The following is a 19,557-nucleotide window of genomic DNA, read 5'->3' on the forward strand; positions in this document are numbered from 1 at the left end:
TTAATCCTCTGGGTGCCCTGTGGCAAAATTAAGCTGTGGGACTGTTTAAATTTTGCCTTTAAAGGGGCCCTCATCAATTTTATATGTCAGAGTCAGTTTAATTACCACTGGCCTGTGAAAACAGTGTAAAGTTGGAGAAAGACACTCAAGTGACTACAAATTTATATCTGAAAATCTGCATTAGATAGTGGGATCACTAAGTTTTTCTACAGTAGCCCAGAATGGACAAACCAAACACTGATGCTAAATCCTACTTACTGCACCTTTAAGAACATCACCACAAGGTACTTGCCACAAAGTGAACCTGGGACTTCTGGGGCCCCTTAAAGGGATAATTCTGATCTTTTAAAGTGGGCTTGTATGAGGTACTTATCCATAGTCAGTGTACAGAGTATTACATACAGTAGATGTCAGCTGGCTCACCCCCAGATTGTAGAAGCAGGCAGGAGTTTGATACATAAGCTAAGCAGCAAAATGTAGGCTGCTTTAGCCACTTAAAAAAGTACAACCTTAAAAAAAATTAAAGTGTATGCTATATCGCTGCTTTTCACTGCTCTACCTTGCCATCAGGCAACTATTTCCAACAGGGAAATGAAGCCATTATATCGCTCTCTTCAAAGCCAGACCTCATTGAGAAAAACAGTGATTTAACATTGCTGAACACAGAAGCTGCTGGTCTGCTGCTGCCTCCATCAGGTATTTTTTATTTTACTGTGTTGAGGCAGTGGTACACAAGAAGCTTCCTCATTCAGTGAGCCAAGATTGCAGTTTTTGTTAATGTAGTCTAGTAGCTTTGATTAGAGTAGAAATGGGAAACTGAAGCCCTATGGTAATGGGCAGTCTGACATAAAGGTAAAGCACTTAAAATACTCTCAAGTAAACTGCTGTAGATCTTTTTAGGTGGGACTCTTTGTGGAGACTAAAATACGTTTTGCTGCTGTCCCCTGCCACATCAGTAGGCTACATTGCTTAGCTTCTGCGTTGGCACTCCTGCCCAAAAAAATCCAAACTGGGGCCCCAGAGGAGATTCTCATACTTTCAGCTAATTAGCAATTGTTGGCATGCTAACACACCAAACCAGTGATGCTCAACTTACAGCCCACAGGCCAAGTCTGGCCCGTGTTAGGGTGATGTTTGGTCCCCGAAACCGTTTTTAGGTCACAGGGAAAATAAATTGATTCACACTGGGATTTTTTTCCCACACTTTTAGTGAACATTAAGCTGCTTTTACACCGCTGCATAGCAACCGGCATGACAACCATCTAACCGCAAGATCGTTTCCCAAAAAAGTGGGAAAAAGTGTGCAAAGCAAAGTGTCTCTAGGGCTGTGATGATGGGCAGGTGCTTTGGTAACGTCATGGATGGAAGCCCAAGCGAGCTTGGCGCCATGTTAGTAACAGCATACTGTAGCAAGACAATGGAAACCACTGAAATTAACAAAGATTTCTACATGTTTGGACGAATTACCAGACTTCTGAAAATTGGTGGAAATGTTATTGCAGGCCCAGTTTTTATTCTGATTGTCCTTGTAAATTGCTAACACTGTGTTGCACAGCTCTGGGTATTCAGACACTACTATCAGCTCCACTGTCTTGTCGTCGTTTTGCTTCCATGATGTCACCCCCTTTTATTTGATTGTTCAAAGCCAGGCACCTAGCACTAGCAGGTCAACATTGTCAAGTCTACAAAGCAGAGAAAAATCTGTGTGTTCACATGGGCATCAACTGCTTCCTACCGGAACCACCATGATTGAAACTGCTTCCCTTCCGCCACCTTCCCCTCATTGAAATGACTGTAGGCTGCAAGCTGTAAAAGCAGCTGGCTAAGCCTCAAATGTCCTCAAATCCTGGAAAGGTCCCTGTGTACATGTTCAGGGCTGCTGACCTCCTGTCATTTTGCAAAAGTGGCCAAGTTGAGTATCCCTGTGCTAAATTAAGGTGGTGGACATCATAAACATTGTATCTGATAAACACAGCATGATAGGACTGTTAGCACGCTGACATTAGCTTTAGCTAAAAGCACTGCTGTACAGCCTCACAACCAGTGCTCCCAGTGTAGAAGTTCTAGCCTCCTGATGGTTTCAAGCGAGAATTTCTGTCTGGCAATCAGCTGATTTCAAAATGGAAAACTCCAACATTTGAACCTGTAAGATTACAGCGGATTTAAGATAAGGTTTTCCACATTAGCAGGTATGTTTTGTTGGCGTCACTCTTGTAAGGAAACCAATATTTGTATTGATAGCTGTGTCCAAGGAGACAAAATGTACCTCAGTGGCCCACATGTAATACACACTTGTTGATCCAGGTGAGGCCATAAATCTTGACTTTTCTTGTGTCACAGCTGTGACATCAGAGCCCCTCCTGGCATCCAAATACAACAACTGGGCCTTAATGTAGATTCTTTAGAAACCACTGAGAGCAGCTGGGGGCAAACCAGTGTCTGCCAGTCTCGCTGCATCCACGGCAACCAAGTAAACACAGCAGCAAACTGTCAGGTTAAACTTAAGCCTTGGCCCGGGTGATGTTTCAGTGTCACCAGAAAGCTAACCTTGCACGCTGGCAGATGCCAAATGTGTTTTTCTGTTGGCATAAATCTGTGCGATTCCCTTTGACCCTTGTCATTTATTTATTTTTTGTATGTTTTTACCAGTAGATCTTTATCAAACTGCAAACTGCTTTGTTTTCTTCAAGTAAACTTAATCAATTTATTCACTATTTTGGTACCACTTTGTAATAAATGCACTATTTATAAAGGGTTTATAATTTAAAACTATAATTGCTTTATTCATGATCAATAAATAATGTATTAATATATTTAAAATCACCAATAAAAAGAAGTTTTGGGTTGCCAAGATGCAAATAAATAAATCAAATAAATAAATAAATAAATAAATGAATAATATCCTTTAGCTCTTCAGTTCATCAAGTTTGACCAGCTAAAGGTATTTTTCACAACATGGCTTCCTTAAAGTGTTCCTATATGGGTTTATAACTGATTTTTGAGACATTAATCCATTTTTAAAATCATTATTAAGCCATTCATTTTATAAACCCTTAAAAAGAGTGGATCAGTATAAAGCACCTGTTTTTTATTTTTCTTTACTATTCTCACATACCTGAATCTGAGCTGTAACACAAATATAAGGAGTGATTTAAATACCTATTTACATTTTAATTTCTCCAACATGTGGGTTTTTTGAGTGGTCACATTAAATACAGACATCAATATTAAATCCAAACACAACTATACCTTAAAGTGATTTAAATTCATGGACGCAAACATGTTCAGCAGCTTGATTTTGAATTTATTCCAAACATATGAAGGCTTGTCAGTCTACATTACACTCATTCATCATGTTCATTACTTTCAAGCTCGCAAGTGCAAACGCAGCACCCACTTCTCCTTTCAAGGCGTCTCTCTGCTGTCATCCTGACCTCTGTCTTTTTCTGGGGCAGTCACAGTTGACATCAGGCGTAAAATATATACAATGCCACTATATGACAGTTGGGCCACTGAGGCGTGTCATTCGAATATGTGCCCTTTCTCTTTGTACATTCATAAATACACTTATCTCGGACCATCTCACCTTCTGTTGACCCTCTTTTCTTTATACAAAAACAAGCTTTGATACAGTTTCATATATTTAACCTCAAAGTCAGCAGGTTTGTTGAAGGACATCTGGAAGAATGTTTTTTAAACAAATTATATTATTTATGATACAGTGCATCTTTGGGCAAAATTCAGCAGAAACAATTAACAGTGTTTCATTTTACAATTAAAAAGTCCATATGGCAGTACTCCTGCTATCACCAGTGTTTGCAGCCATTCATTGCTGTCAGTGCTGGTGACAAAAGAGTGACAGTCCAAGTGCATTAAGTACATTATTATTATTCACAGATAAAGGTCTTACAAGAAACTAATAAATGCATGTGGGAGTTTTTTTTTTAATGAATTTTGCGTTTATGACAACATTAAAATAGCTGGTTTGCTAAAGCTTAGAAAATATAATATCGGTCTTAGATATGTTCTGCTACACAGGGTTTCAAAATGATATGTAAATGTGCTTTAATGAATCATATAAAATCATAGAAATATGTGTTGCTGATCAAACACATACTTTTAAAACTCTTTGGCAGGAGGTAGTAAATCATATCTCTTAATTTTGAGTTGTTTATAGTTCCTGGTTTGTTTGTTTTTTCTTTGGCTCAGCTTTTTAAAAAAGTAATTTCTGTACAACAGATTCATAACTGCTAAATAAATTACTGTTTGCACTGCTCTCGACTGCCTCAGGGGCACATTAATTTAAAATTATCATTAAAATACTATCATTAAGAAGTACAATGTGTTATGAATTAAACGTACAAATTTAAGTCACATTTCACCTCAAAATGCATTAAACGTTCTAACATCATATCCGATCTACTGCAGTCAACAACAAGTCTTTCAGATCACTGCATGAATTCATATCACTTGTAATGAAATCAACTCATAGGGCAATTTATATAAAGTCTGTTCGCCACAGAGGCATAATAACATGTATTTTACAGAATTAAGGTACATAGACTGACCAGCAGCTCCAAATACCTTTAATGTGTGTTCAGATTTGAAACATGCTAAAATTAGCAATCTACAGTTTGCATTATCTCTACACGTGATGCTGGTATAACTGAGTCAAGTATAGCACAATGACCTATGATGCCCCGCTGTATATTCAAAAGGAAACAGGACGTAAAAAAACATAACTTTAGAGAGCAGTAAAATAGATGTTAGCAGCTGTTATGTCATTTTAATGAATTCATACATATCTGAACTAGAGAGGTCAAAGAGGTTAGAAAACAGAACCTGACATTGCTGTCTGTAAAGTGTAAAGACACACCCAACACATGTGCGGCCTGTGCGCTCCCGTCTACAGTGAAGTAACATGACTCCTTGTTGTACGCTCACAGAATACTGAAATGCCATACATGACTCACAGCCACGAACACGAACACATTCAGATGCACCAACTCCCATCGCGCTACACAAACGTGTAAAATAAACCAAAGCCAATAGAGGAAGTTATCCCCTAAATATCTCTGCTGGCTCTGACTCTTTAGGCCCAACAGTACTTAGGAATTACTGACCTAAGTACACTGTTAAACCAGAGACCCAGCTCTGCTTCATCTGAGCAACACACTTGGTGTGTTTTTTTTTCCTTTGTCTTACATGAGAAGAAAGTGCTTTTAAAACACAAACATACACCACTTCAAAGGTATTAGCAGCATTTTGTGAGGCACAGCACAGAGGTTAAACATACTTCAAGTAGAACATGAGCCACCGACTCTTAACAAATATAGAAATGTTATTGTAAACGTGGAAAAACTAGTGTTGGAGAGCACTAATATGACACATAGCAATGTCAGGTATTTACGATTTACTTGGGACATCTTCAAAATATATTGTTTTAATTTCAATAATTTTAATTCCTCTGACTGAACTTGGGTTGATTCAACATCATCCATAAATCTGCTTTTATTAAAACAAAATTCAGTGCCGAAAAATGGTCCCTGTCCTCAGAAAACAGTGTAAAATAAAACAGGTTGTATTAACCGTAAGAAATTATCTTAATGTGTGAATTAAAGCAAGACTATGTAACTCTTGATTAACAGCGGCCACTGTGGCCACAAGCAGCAATTACAGGATGATTCACATTAAATTCCCCTTCATTTCCCAATATCTGAGAGTGCTCTGTTGGTTGCTTCCATCCATCCATCCACCCATCCACCCATCCACCCACCCATCTATCCATCCATCCATCCATCCCCCACTCCTGATCTGGTTTGGGTCAGGGTGGTGGCAAGCTAAGCAGCCCATAATTTTCCTGGTGGAACTTGAGGCAGTCCCAGGCCAGATATGTAAACCCTCCAGTGTATCCCGTGTCGGGAATACCTCCGCAGGTGTTGTAGGCATCCAAATCATACTCCCAGACCACCTCAGCTTACTCCTTTCAACACGAAGGAGCAGCACTCCTACTCCAAGGTCATTCAGATGTCTGAGCGTATCACCCTCCCAGAGGGCCCTGACACACCAGGCCAATAGTTGGCTATTGGTTAATGTCAGGTCGTCAAGTGTGCATCTGTCACCCTAGATTTTGTGGCGTGTCCCACACTGTTGTGATTAGTCGGACATTGTCGGCTTTCTTTCGGTCACTTCAGCTTACTGAATCAGCATTAAAGATGGTGGAGCCCACCAGTTCGGCTCAGTGCACTAGAAGACAAACTGAAGTGAGGAAGTCAAGACAGCATGAGATCAAACTTGTAATATCATTGGGTAAGCTGTTGAGCTCTTCGGCAGAAATGGTTCGTAGTTGTTCGTGTAATTGTTCGTTTGTGCGGGACAAATATGCTTTGTTCTTTCAACATCAGGTTGTGTTATTAATGTGCTAACTAACGTCTTAACTGCCAGTGTTATAGTTTCCCTTTTTGGATGACATATACAGACCACCACCTGCTGGTATGGAGTTATTTCCTGTCACGCAGGTGCAGAACGTATGTGCTAGTTGGCTGCTGGCTGTAGTCTTTGAGGTGTGTTCAGGTGCTTCTTTTTATCTGAGACAGAGGAGACATAAAGCAACACACAGTTGGCCTTCGTCACCACCAATTCTTTGATGTGGGTTTTGTGTGTCTGGGCCTTAAGGGTGCTCCCAGCCACCCTGTGAAGGAAACTCATTTTGGTGGCTTGTGTGTGCCATATTATTCTTTCAGTCATTAACCAAAGGTAACGACTAAAGATGAGGGTTGGAACGTAGATCAACTGGTGAATGGAGAACGTCACCTTCAGGCTCAGCTTTCTCTTCACCACAACAGTCTGGTACAGCATCTGCATTACTGCTGACATGACACCAATCTGCCTGTCAATATCCAACTCCATCTTACCCGAACTCTTCTTTCAAGGCATCCCCAAGATGCTTAAAGTCCTTCATTTAAGGCAATGACTCACCATGGCATCAGACTTGGAATTGCTGACCCTCATCCTTGCTGCTTTACACCTGGCAATAAATGATCCGACTGCCCACTGGAAGTCATGGTCTGACACAGCCAGCAGAATCACATCATCAGCTGAAAAGCAGGGATGCAATCCTCAGGCCAACATAACAGACACTCTCCACATCTAAACTGTGAATAGAAATTATGTCCATGAAAATCATCACAGACTGAATTCATGACGTGGCACAAATCTGGCATAGCCCAATGTCTGCTGAGAGCCCAGATGTTCACACAGCTCTCACTATGGTTATAAAAGGACTGAATGCCTCATAATAATGTCCCTGGTACCCCGTACTCCCACAGTAACACACGATACAGTACCCCAGGGGAAATGGTCACAAGTACAAATCCACAAAATACAAGTAGACTGGATGGACAAACTCCCATGAGCCCTCCAGTATCTTTGCAGGGGTAAAGAGTCCTACCACAAGGAAGGAATTTGCATAGCATTTCCTGGACCAAAGGTTCGGTCTTAGCCTCCTTTCCAGTGCCCTGGCATAAGTTTTCCCGGGAAAGTTGAGGACTGTGATACCCTAATAACTGGAGCACACCCTCCGGTTCCCGCTTTTTTAAACGGAAACCACCAACCTGGTCTACCAGCCCACAGGCACTGACCCTGACCCTTATGTGACATTAAGGAGGCATATTGCTCAAGACACCCCCACAATGTCCAGAACCTTCAAGCTGCAAATCATATCCAACCCTTGCATCCTTCACTGCTGAGCTTTTTGACAACTTCCATGACCTTCACTAATGAATTGGACAAGGCTTTCCCCAAGGCCTTCCAGCTCTGCCTCCTCTATGAAGGATGTGTCAGTCCAATTCAGGAGTTGAAAACAGTCTGGGCTAAACCCTGCCTCGCCCACCAGAGTCATCTGACAGTTTTTGCAACTGTGACCACAGGAGCTCCAGTCCTTCTGGCCTCCTGATACCCAATGCTGCCCACCGGGGTTTTTTTTGGTTGCTACCACAGACACAACTTCATGCAGTGGCTTCTGCAAAGGAGTCTTTGAATGTAGCCCCAAGCTTTGTCTGAGATGCACTTAAAACTCTTCAGGAAGTGGGAGTTTTATTGATGTCTCTTTAGTAATGGCGGTTTATGCGGAAAGTATTTTTGGGGTTTAATGATTTTTCTGTTGCAGAACCTCATTGGGCCACTGGGATAAACCACTGAAACATTTATCTATGACGTCCTAAAATGGAGTGTAACAGCAGCACAACTGGAGGTGTAAAGTCAGCAAAACTGACGTCAGTTACACAGAAATATCTATCAGCTATGATATCAGCTAATATGGTCATAACAGACCAACAGAGGTCTTAGCAACAAATCCCCTGAGTGTTTTTCCTCAGTAAGGTTGTATTTTATTGTTTATGAGTTCAACTTTTCATCCTTAAAAAAAGAAAGTGTTTTATTTTCTTTCAAAAGTTACATAGTCTCTCTTTAAGACATGGTAACATTAAAGTCATGATAATGAATGAATGATTAACACTGAACTGTAACAGAAGGCCTGCCTCGTTTCCTTTTGAATAGACATGTTGCGGGGCTCAAACAGCATTTCAAAAATTCTAGACAGCAGCTGAATGGAAAGTATTACAAAGCAGATTCATATAGCAACATGGCAGAGCATCAGCCAGAGGACGTGGCTTAATGTGGCTTTGCACTACAAAGTGCTGCAATGCATACAGATTACAGTAACGTCTGCTGCAAGGATACAACACAGAGTGGGGATAGAAATTGTTGTCGGTGGAAGTTGTCCTGGGGGGTAGATCACAGGTGGGAGTGGCGATAACTGCACTTAACGGTGAATGAAGGCAGATTCTTCAGTGGAGATGTCTGGTGGCATAAGAGAAGACAAGAAGAGGGTGTTAATCTGATGGATTCATTAAAAACAAGGTGAGATGTTAGAGGAGAAAAATTTTTGTTTAGTTTTGTCTGTCCTAAACCATTGTCCACTTCTAAGCCTGTAGTTCCTGGTTCTGAACCAGCTGACCAGATTCAGCCAGTTCACTGCCGGGGGCACGCTACTCGATTTGTTTATGTAGGAGTGCTGGAGGTCGGCGGGGCTCTCCACCTCCTTCTCCCCATTTAGGAAAAAGCAGAGGGGGAGGGGGCTATAAAAAGTTGACCCCATCTCAGCCCCGCAGACTCGCTTCCAAGCTGGAGCTGCAGCAGCATCTGATCTCTCCGAGCAGCTGTCCTCTCCCTGCATCAGCACAACAAATACTTTACATTGCCTGACCTTTTCCTCCTGCATCACTATCCCAGCCATGCCCCCACCAAACACCCCCGCCGCCACCACCACCAGTTACACACACACACACACACACACACACACACTTGTTCCTCTTCACACCACTACTCAACCCCGTGCTAGGCCCCTGCCTGCCACGCACCCAGCTGACATGTATCCCTCATGCTCATGCAGTTGTATTATTGCCCTGACACATTAGCTGAGAATGGACTGTGGTTGTAAGTGTGTGTATATGAGTGTATGAGAAACTGAGAATGAATTTTAAGTTTTTTGTTTTTGGAGCTGCAGCATTTAACAATGTAAAGAGAGAGAGGATTAGTCTTTTTGTCTGTCTTTTCGTTCTGTCTTTTTTCTGGCCTGTCTGTTTGTTCATTTAGAAAAACTCATCCATGCCTTCATCTCCAGCTGGATCATTAGAGAACTTCCCAAAAATGACAAGCAAATTAGGAACCAGGAAAACCAGCCTAGTCGGCAGAAGGAAATAACAGCATTGTACGTGTGCGAAATCACCAATATGTTACATTTGCATGTTTCATACGCATCATATCAATGTTTGCAAAGTCACAGTGATATATGAGCTGACTTTGTCATCTGGAGGTGGAGGCGATGGTGGATGATGTGTCACTCAGTGAGACGCCTGCCAAGCTGCAGACCACGGTTCAAGACCAGCTAACAACAAACTGGTTATGATTTAGCGAGTCATTGCTGTGTTTCCAGCAGTGTTTTGGGCACAACATGGGTTTTTGTCGCGACCTGTTACCGTTTTTCCAGCGGCTTTTTAGGCACAAACAGTGGTTGTTTTTTGTTGAGACATGGCTGCTTTTCCTGTCAGGATACTGGCACTAAAAGCGATTAATTTTTATCTTTTGCTGCTGTACCTGCTGGGATTGTGCCCCCCAAAATCGGGTATTTTTAGCCAAAAGATTATCTTTTCCTTGCCCTGACCAAATGTTTTTTGTGCTTAAACCTAGCCACACCTTAACCATACCATTGTTAGACATAAAGTTTCAGCGTATCCTCTATATGATAACGTCTAACAAATGCGTGGTTTGCAGAAACATACAATTCCCAAACCTGCTTTCAGGCAATTGGGTTGGAAAAACAGAGAATATTATTATGCGTAAAGTGCTGCAGCCCGTCTACCAAAATCCCAAATATTCATATGCTTAAAAAATACCCTCTATCAATTCCATTTTCATTTTCACTGTCTTTAAAATGTTTTCATGTATTGTAATGTTTATATACAAGTAGCATTCATGTATTAGATTATGGTGCACATTTTAATAACTAATTTCCTAGTGAGAAAAGTATGTTGTGTTATTAATAGCATGAATAACGGTTGTATTAAAGCAACCTGTTGCGTCAATCATTCCATATTTATTCCAGCACTCTCTGCACCATTGCACCATTGCACTATTGTATTACTGTTTACAATTTCATGTGTTGTTGTTCTTTATATAAAGCCTATATATACTTTTAATATATGCATATATTTATATCTGTATATAGAAGTCAAATGTTTATAGTCCTCTTCAACTTTGATGTCCTTACTTTAACTGTATATCTATTTCTAAATTAGTCGAGTATAGGCTACATGCAGCGTATACGCTTACTTGGCCATTAAAGCTAATTCTGATGCTGATTCTGATTTCACATTGGTGTTTCAGTTACTTGCACTATGCACGCAGGTTATTGGCTTACTGTGACACTTAATTACAGTTATTAGGGGCACCTGTGCTTTTCCGTCTATAACAAGTCGAAATGTTTGCTGTGATAAAGACCTTTTGAGTTTAACCTGGATCTGGAGCTTATACACAAAATATTATTCTGGAATACTAAATGTGGTCAGTGTGGTAGGTGTGTGGATTTATTTTTAAACATGATGTCAGCATTTAACGTAGGCTACCTCTTCTTGTAACAGAAAAAAGTTTGGTTTCCAAAGTTCATAAGTTTCCAAAGTAATATTAAAATATATCGGCTAACATATGGTATAGTGGGAGAAACCTATATTTGAGCAAGCTCGATAATGTGATATATGCAAACATGTTAGCATGCTAACAAGCTAGCATCAAACCCAGATCATGGCAGAGGTCGACACAGTGCAGCTAAAGGTCAGGCTGGAGTGGATGGATGTTAAGCTAACCCTGAAAGGTTTAGACTAACATATTGACTTTGGTGAGCTACATGTGGAACATTTTGGCTTTATTTATTGAGGTTTTCTAACACTACACTTATATACTCAATGTGTGGTACTAGAAACTATTTCCTGGACACTCAAGACCTCACTATGCTTTTACCTAAACATGTAAGTTAGAAAAAGTTCTCAAATAAATCCCTTGTCTGTTAGATAAAGATAAAAGGCCTTTATTTTTGTTATTTGTTTGAGCTGAACCTTTAAGCTACATTTAGCTTATTCTTTTGTACGCCTACTTCAACCATGAACTGATCGTTAATATAAAAATGCAGGAGGGATTGTTCCGTCTCATCCAGCCAGGAGAAAGTTTTCATGAAATGTCACGAACAAGGAACGAACACATTAATGAACTGTAACGTTATCTGAGTAATCAAGGCATTTCTAGAATAACTTGATGTAAGGTGTCACTGACTGGAATACTTTCCTGTGACACTCTCCAACCCTGAGAATAAACCATGTAAACAAACTCGTCTCACACTATTAAAATAGCCCGACGATGTGTAATGCAGAGAAAAGGGAACTCAGCCGACTCGCTCCGGCCGAGGCCGAAAATCCAATCTCCCAGCATGCTCAGTGGAGTCAGGTTACCTGTCATGAAGCTACTGCATGTCTATTAACACTGAAATGCCACTGCTGAAGCGGCCCCGAGCTGGACTGCTGCTTTGGCCACATTTACAAGCAAAAAAAGATAAAAACTCATGTAGCTACATCAGGACCTTTACGCAGGGCCACGTGACCGTGTGAGTGTCACGCTGCTGCACAATGACAGAGCATGGTTCAGCATCACCAACCTCAAAATATTAAGCTCCATAAACCTCAGAGCCAATTTAGGGCATGGATTATTTATTAACAGGGGTGGAAAATATCTAATGACAACTATAAAGTACAAGTAGCTCTTTGTCTATGTACAGCTGATGAGCACAATCCTGTGAGACTGTTTACCTCAGAAATGTACAGTTCTTATAAATCAAAACATGTGGCCTTGTTTTGTTTGCATTTATTTGAGATATTTTTTTCTAAATTTTGTCTAATTTTTTTTAGTATTATAAAATGGCTAAGTCTCTCAATTCCTTAAAGGAATACTTTACTGCTAATCATGCCGTGTTTCCTTGAATTGTGAAGCACACTTGGTTTTTCTCACATGCCTCCACAAAAAATGGTAATCATATTGATTTATTAATTGATTTGGGGACCACGTTTTAACAACAGCAAGCAGAACATTTGTTCACAAACTCTCACACAACCTGTGCAGCATAATCCAAGTCTCACTGATGCTGTTGTATACTCAGTACTTCCAAAATACAAGCTTTTTTGTACTAAGTCTGGCTTTGAAGAGAGCATGGACAAGTTTCACTTTCATTTCAGCTCTGGATACTGAGGTTTTAACAAAAATGCATGTGTTTAGGAAGTGCGGAGCATACCACTGGATCACAGAAGCTTAGATTATACTGCAAAAGTTTTGCAAGAGTTTGTAACAGATGTTTTGATACAGTTTTCCTGTAGTTAAACCTGTTCCCCAATCGATCAATACATCAATATGTTTGCCATTTTCCATGGAGATGTGAGAAAACCAGTTTGCTTCATGAATACAAAGTAACACGGCATGACACACAAATGATAATTTTATGCGTGTAGTATTCTTTAAAAATTGCATTTAATTATTTTATTTTAGTTTGAAAAAATAAGCTTAGCTCAAGGTTCACTTACCATCGTGTACTACATCCACGAATCCTGAGTTAAGATTACACTTTTTCCAGAAATTCAATTCATTTTTATTCTATATTCTTCTTATTTTGCTTCATCTCAAAACCTCAAAATGACCTAACATTTTTTGCTAGATTTGGAGACACTAGCTCAGAGGTGTCTGTATGCTGCTATGGTACAGACAGGAGGATGTTTTATCAATGTTTGCTTGAGAGCTGGATGAGTTTATAAAGTGTGTGAATAAAAAAATAGTCGGGGTGCTGCATCTGCACCTTTATGGTTACAATTGTATGATCATATGCAACCAGCCATTAAGAAATATTCAACTGAGTAACATTTGTATCTTAACTGAATGACAGTACATGTACTTAACACTCCCTCCACCCCCTTGCACTTCATGATTTATGTGACTGAACTAAAACAAACTTGCATTACACACAACAGTTTTTGTGCAGTCAGTTTAACCTTAAGGATTACCTGATGTTGACAGCAATCTTGTGTGAAACATTTAAAGGCATACTATGCAGGATTTTCCTAAAAAACAATGTATGTATATACCCTCTCAGTCATCACTTATGGCCCACTAGAAGTGTGTGGGGGTGTGTTCATCTGCAGAGACTCTGGCCTCTGCCTGTATTTTCTTATTTTGCCAGGTGCCAGTAAGCAGCACACATCCAGGAGGAAGCTATGAACATGGTGGACATGGTGCAGAAATAACACAAATATAGCAAATGAGAGTGAATCTGTGGTTGGCTTTCACTTTCGCTGGCAATATTGTTTACAAAAATAACTGACAATTCCTGCAGAGTGTACCTTTAAAACTTTGTATTATATATTTGATCTGGTTTCAATCAAATGTATTCAATTGTTTAATGAATAAAAGCACATTTACATTCTGTCGTGATAAAAAGAAGAAGGGCAGTAGGAGTTAAAGGGACATGTGCTAACTTACATGTGTGATGAGATGTTTCCTTGGTCACCGATGCTCCACTACAAAGCTCATTGTTGTTCCATCAAAGGAGGGTGGTGCGATGATTCTTGGACCTTGTTGCGTCGTGATGCTGATAACTGGCTTCCTGTCAGAGCTGGCTGCACCTCCTCTGGCGGTCACATGTCCCAAACTTACAGGAAGCTGCAGCGACCCTTGTGGAGCCTCACCTGTTGCGCTGTAATACGCACTCTCTGCGCCTGCTGCATTCGTTTCCGGCTTGGGGCTTCTGGCGTTTTTAATCTTTTCTCCACCTGCATCCTCAGAGAGACATGGCGACTGAGGCAACACCGCCTGGGCTGGCAGAGTGGGTGAGGGGATGAAGCCTGGGTAGATCATGTAGGTGGGGGCGTACGCTCCTGGGCTCAGGGCCAGGGGGGACAAAGAGAGAGGCACAGGGGTGACAGGGGTGACAGGTGCCACGGGAGATTGGGGCATGGGTACATCCACATACTGGCCTGTCTCAGGGTCAAATAGTCTCTTTGTGGTGGCCTGTATGGGAGTGTCCACCAGGTAATAATGTCCTGTAGTGGGGTCCAAAAGCATCTTGCGCTGGGTCTGTGGGACTCCCTCTCTGGCAGAAGGTGTGGGTGACACAGTGGGGACAGATGGAGAGAAACACAACACCTGCGGCTGTGCTGGAGGCCCTGTTGTCACCCCTGAGTGATGGTAGATGCTTGAGGACGGGTACTCCATGATTAACGGAGACCGTTTCTGCTCAGGTGTCTTCCTGTCACCTGTTTTGATTTGGTTTGAACTCACCTCCCTTGAAACTGGCTCTCGATTCAGCAGTTTGATCTCATTGGTGTACCCGAGCCCTGGTATGGTTAAATAGTTCTCAGAGTCTGAGCAGGCCTGTGTGACAGTGGGATTAGTGGGAATGATTTTGACCTTTCCCTGCTCCACCTGGCCGTGTTTCGGGGGCTCTATTTTCACCGACAGCGGAGCCACCGGCATCGTGGAGCTTTTCATAGTCGATGATGTTTGTGGTGCAGAGCTTTGGGGAACGGGGTTGCTAACTGACACGCTGACACAAGCCTTATTGCCAAAATGAAGGACGCTTTTGTTACTGAACATTTTACTTTGCTGTGATTGTGTTTTAAACGTGTCGTCGGTATATGGAACATGTATGATAGTCTGAGCTCCCTTCTCTTCCTGTGGCTGAGGAGTCTCCTGCTCCTCTGCTCCTTGCTCCTCACTAGCAATAAGCGACAACACATGGCTGCCTGTGATTGGTTGGGGAGGTTGAGTTTTGCGCTTCCATTCATTTCTATCAAAAACATAAAGCTGCTCCATTGTTTTGACCGCAGCTTTGAGCTTCTCTAACGCAGCCTGTTTGGGTATTTTTGGCTCATTTCTCCTGTCAGACGTGTCGCCTACAAACTTCTCCTGCCTCTGTTTTGTCATTTTGGTTTCAATATTTGGCTGAATATCTGACTGCTCAGGGTGTAGCTGCTTGGATGCAACAAATGGCGCCCTACTGGTTGTGCAGTGTGATGGTGTGTTTTCACTTTGAGGTGTTTCTGATGAGATGCCAGCCTCTGGTTGTTTCTGTGACGCCTCAGCTGCCTGTTGTTTAACATTTGTTTTTACAGAGTGACATTTAATCACAATGGGAGATGGTGATACATGCTTAATCGGCTCTCTTGGTGCCTCAGGTTTATCAGCTGCTGTGGAACATTTACTCTCACTATTTTCCAATGAAACAAAGCGATATGAACTTTTTACCAGTTTACGGACATCTCTGACCTGATATATTGGTGTTTGAAACTTGCATTTGGTGTCTCTAATGTCCCTAACAGTGAAGTTTGGGATTTTATCTGCAGCAGACAAGATGTGGCATTTGGCTTCACCTGCTGCCCTGTATGTGTTCACAGAGTTGAAACTTATTTTAGGGGTTAACAGGCTGGCGATATTCAGTGTACAGCCTTTATTTTCCTTCACACTCCTCAGGCGTATTTTTATCTCAGGGGGTTTTCCCCACTTCTTGGTTTCTTCTTTGCCCACTATGTTTCCATTGTTACCTGTTTTGAACTCTTTTTCACATTTCTGTGGGCCTGCAGGTGCGCCTGCGACAGGTGACTGGTCTTCTGTAAAATCCTGCTCTTTTGAAAGGCGCTGGCAGCTTGGAACAAAAAGCAGTTTTGTCAACATGCTGCTGGTGTCTAATCCTTCTTTTGTTGTGGTTTGAGTGTCAGCTACAGGTGTGGGTTCAGGGTCCTTTGCAGGTTCTGGCTCCTCTTCTTTCAGTGAGTTAAACGCACTGCTTTGGCTGTGGCTGAGCGATGCTTTCTGAGGCTCCTTTTCTGAGTCATCTGGTGCTTTGTTGCTTTTCTGCTCCTCTGCTGGCTCACAGTAACTGTGTCTGCTGCCCTCCAGGTGCTGATCATCAGCAGAATTGACAGTCAGACCTGAGCCTGTGTCTGATGTCTGTCTTTGTAATCCTCTTCCTTGACTCCTGTCTGGATCTTTGAGCTGAGAACTCGGGGAGAGCGCTGGGTATGTGTCACAGATTTCACCCCTCTCCATCTTGCGCTCCTGTTCGAACTGCATCTTTTTGGAAATTACATTTTTCAATAAACTTGATGCGAAAACTGCTCTTTTGTGTGGATCCCCCGAGCTATCTGAGTGATGCATCTCACACCCTGACCTGGCCAACACGGTTCCAGTGACCTCATTGGGTCGCGCTTTCCTGGAGCATTTTGGACGTCTGGCGCCTTCAGGCGCCTCAACACAGCGGAAATTTAGCGTGACTCCACGCTGCTTTGACTGAACAGGATCTTTCAGTTCGATCTTTTGGCTAGAAGAGGATGATCGTTGAGAAGTTATCTTGTTCAGTGCGTACATTTTGGCTTGTGGAGCTTTCGTGCCGGTAACAGACTTACCATGCCTCTTATTGTCCACAGTCCTATTCATTTCCAAGGTTGCGCTGGAAGTCTTGTGCGCAATTACGCGCCGCTCTCTTCCCCGTGATATGTTTCCATAATTCCAGTCCACATAAGCGGACCAGTTATTTAGTCCATATTCCGACATGGAGGACTCACTAGAAGTGCTAAGATTAATGGCATCAAAGTATGGACATGCCAAGCTCCGGAAAGACTTGGCGGTTAAATTACGCACCTCTTTGTCAGCGTCGTCCAGCTCACTGATGGAGCTGGACGCTCCGCTGGAATACTCATTAATATCTTTCCGTCTCAGTTTGGATGCAAGGTGCTGACGGCCCGGAGCAGGGATGAAATATTGGGCTCTGTCGCACAAGGGCCCCACTCTGGCGCCAGAGCTCACAAAAGAAAAGTGGCTCCCGTCTCCAAAGTGTTTGGTGTAGCCACGGGTGCTGTTGTCAGAGATGTTGACAGGTTCGTTCACCGCCCTGGAGGATGTTTTTATTGATAAATGAATTTTCCCCGCATTAACGTCTCCACTGTGGTTTTTGCACATACTTTCATCTGAGCTGGCGCACTTGTCGGAGTCACAAAGATCACTATCCTCCTGCTCGGTGCTGACAACCGCTCCACCAAGATTAGACTGCACTTTTGCTTGGCTCCTGCCCTCCAGTATCAAAGTCCCCTCCTGCGAGTCATCACTTTCAAAAGACGCGTAATCCACAAATGAATAAACCAGGTTGTCGTCTTCAAAATCCCAGCAGGTCCCTCGCCCAAGGTCGTAATCTACGTCGTGGTCGAGCTCGGTCAGCTGGATTTCGTGCGTCGTGATATAGTGGGACTCGTCCTCCACGGTGTCGGAGCCGCAGTGGTCGGACAGCACCGCGCTGGTGCCATCATCAGACTCCGTCTTGCTGTTCAGATACATGTCCGTGTATTGGAGCTCATCGCCCTCACTGCACACATGTTCACTGCAGTCACTCGGGTCGAGCTCGGCCTGGCGCTGCTCCTCATTCTCTGAGTCCTGATCGGTGTTGGGAAGTTTGGTCAGAGTTTCCACAGGAGGCTCACCCGAAACAGGCCCGGGGTCGGTGTCCCGCTTGTCCTGTAACTGCTCTTCAACAAAGTCCTCTGAAATGATTTTACCCTTCTCGTCATGCTCCCCGTGCTTTATAAGAGACAGCTGGTTTCCCTCGCCAGTGAAAGACACTTTCACCGTTTTTACGCCCTCCGGTTTCATGTCCAAATCCACATAGTTGGACTCGTCGCTTTTTGTCTCGACTGCGTGGCCCTTACTGTCCGTGTTGTCCTTATGCTTGTCCCCTGGGAGCAGCTTCCTGTGAAGTAAGGTGTCATCTCGGTAAGTGAGAGTTTCCTCCGCTGCTTCCATTTAGTCCTGTCTTACCGTCAGGTGGTCCTCGTTTACGATGTTATACCGACACAGGACGGAAAACTCTGCAGGCTGGAGGGACGAGGAGGACGGAGAGAGGAGGGTGGGAGGGAGAAAGGGGGAGAGAGAGAGAGAGAGAGAGAGAGATGGGGGGAGTCCCAGGGAAAATCCCACGATGATTTCTCTCTGGTGTGAATCTCAGAGTGGCCAGGCTGAGGAGCGTTTACAATCAGACATTTTGGAACTGTGCGCATGACGCACGAGGCCATATGATGCTCACCTCCAAAAGTGCCAAGATTCAGCACCTTTCCTGGAAGAACAGCTCCCCTCCACGAGTTTCTTAAAACTACTCAAGTAGGCTTTCTGAGAAACTGTTGCATAGCCCAAAACACTGCAGGGAGAGGAATCACTATATGAGTTTATAGTGTGATCACTTTAAATAAAGTGCCTGTGGATGAATGTTGCATTTCTATGACATTGGTTTTGTAAGATATTTGACTTTATTACTGCAAAATGTGAATCTCACTAAGAAATCATTAAACTAAAACATTTTGTCACCTCATTGAGACATTTGACTGCCTCTGACCTCACTATAATGAAGGGATATTGGATTTTGGTGGCAATGACTAAAGTCTTTGTGTACTTTTGCCATATGAGTCAAACTTTTTGATTGAGTCACAGCCTTCTACAGGACAAAGGAAGTGCTGTACAGTATAAAATGTTGATCTGAGATTCTTTTGATCTGAGGGCACTTATGGACTAAAGAAATATGAATAACTTGCCAGGTAATCGATGAATAGACACAAAATTTGAGGTAGCCAACAACTCAATTTTATACATCCGAAGAGCTTCCATAAGAAAAATGAACTGCTTGGCAACCAGACCAGGCCTCTAATTGAGACAGGCCTTTATTTGACAAAATGTGTAGCTACACCGGTCTAGTAAAAGGGACAGGGCGTCTAACTGAGACTACGCTTTTAATTGAAGTTTTGCAGTAATTTATCTTCTGATATATCGGTGTGTGTTTCCAACCAAACTGCCAGAAGACATGTTGGCATTGTACATTTCTGCAAATCATGGAAACGTTACATTTGCACATTATGTAGCAGATACGTTAAAATG

At 42.5% G+C, this 19,557-nt stretch overlaps 1 protein-coding gene across 1 annotated transcript; it reads right to left on the reverse strand.

The window, feature by feature from the left end:
• Positions 1-3,287: 3,287 nt before the first annotated feature.
• On the reverse strand, positions 3,288-18,498 carry LOC126389977 (uncharacterized protein C4orf54 homolog). The gene is made up of 2 exons (XM_050044021.1): positions 14,128-18,498; positions 3,288-8,859 (listed from the first exon to the last, which is right to left on the reverse strand). Exon 1 carries the CDS (start codon positions 18,433-18,435, stop codon positions 14,152-14,154), a length of 4,284 nt encoding a protein of 1,427 aa, XP_049899978.1. The 5' UTR covers positions 18,436-18,498; the 3' UTR covers positions 3,288-8,859; positions 14,128-14,151.
• Between the last annotated feature and the right edge of the window lie 1,059 nt (positions 18,499-19,557).

The sequence above is a fragment of the Epinephelus moara genome, chromosome 5 (assembly GCF_006386435.1).
Source record: "Epinephelus moara isolate mb chromosome 5, YSFRI_EMoa_1.0, whole genome shotgun sequence".
Taxonomy (NCBI): domain Eukaryota; kingdom Metazoa; phylum Chordata; class Actinopteri; order Perciformes; family Serranidae; genus Epinephelus; species Epinephelus moara.

Bases quoted from the DNA above. Each gene is read 5' to 3' on its own strand.
- LOC126389977 (XM_050044021.1), bottom strand. From the start codon at position 18,435: ATGGAAGCAGCGGAGGAAACTCTCACTTACCGAGATGACACCTTACTT.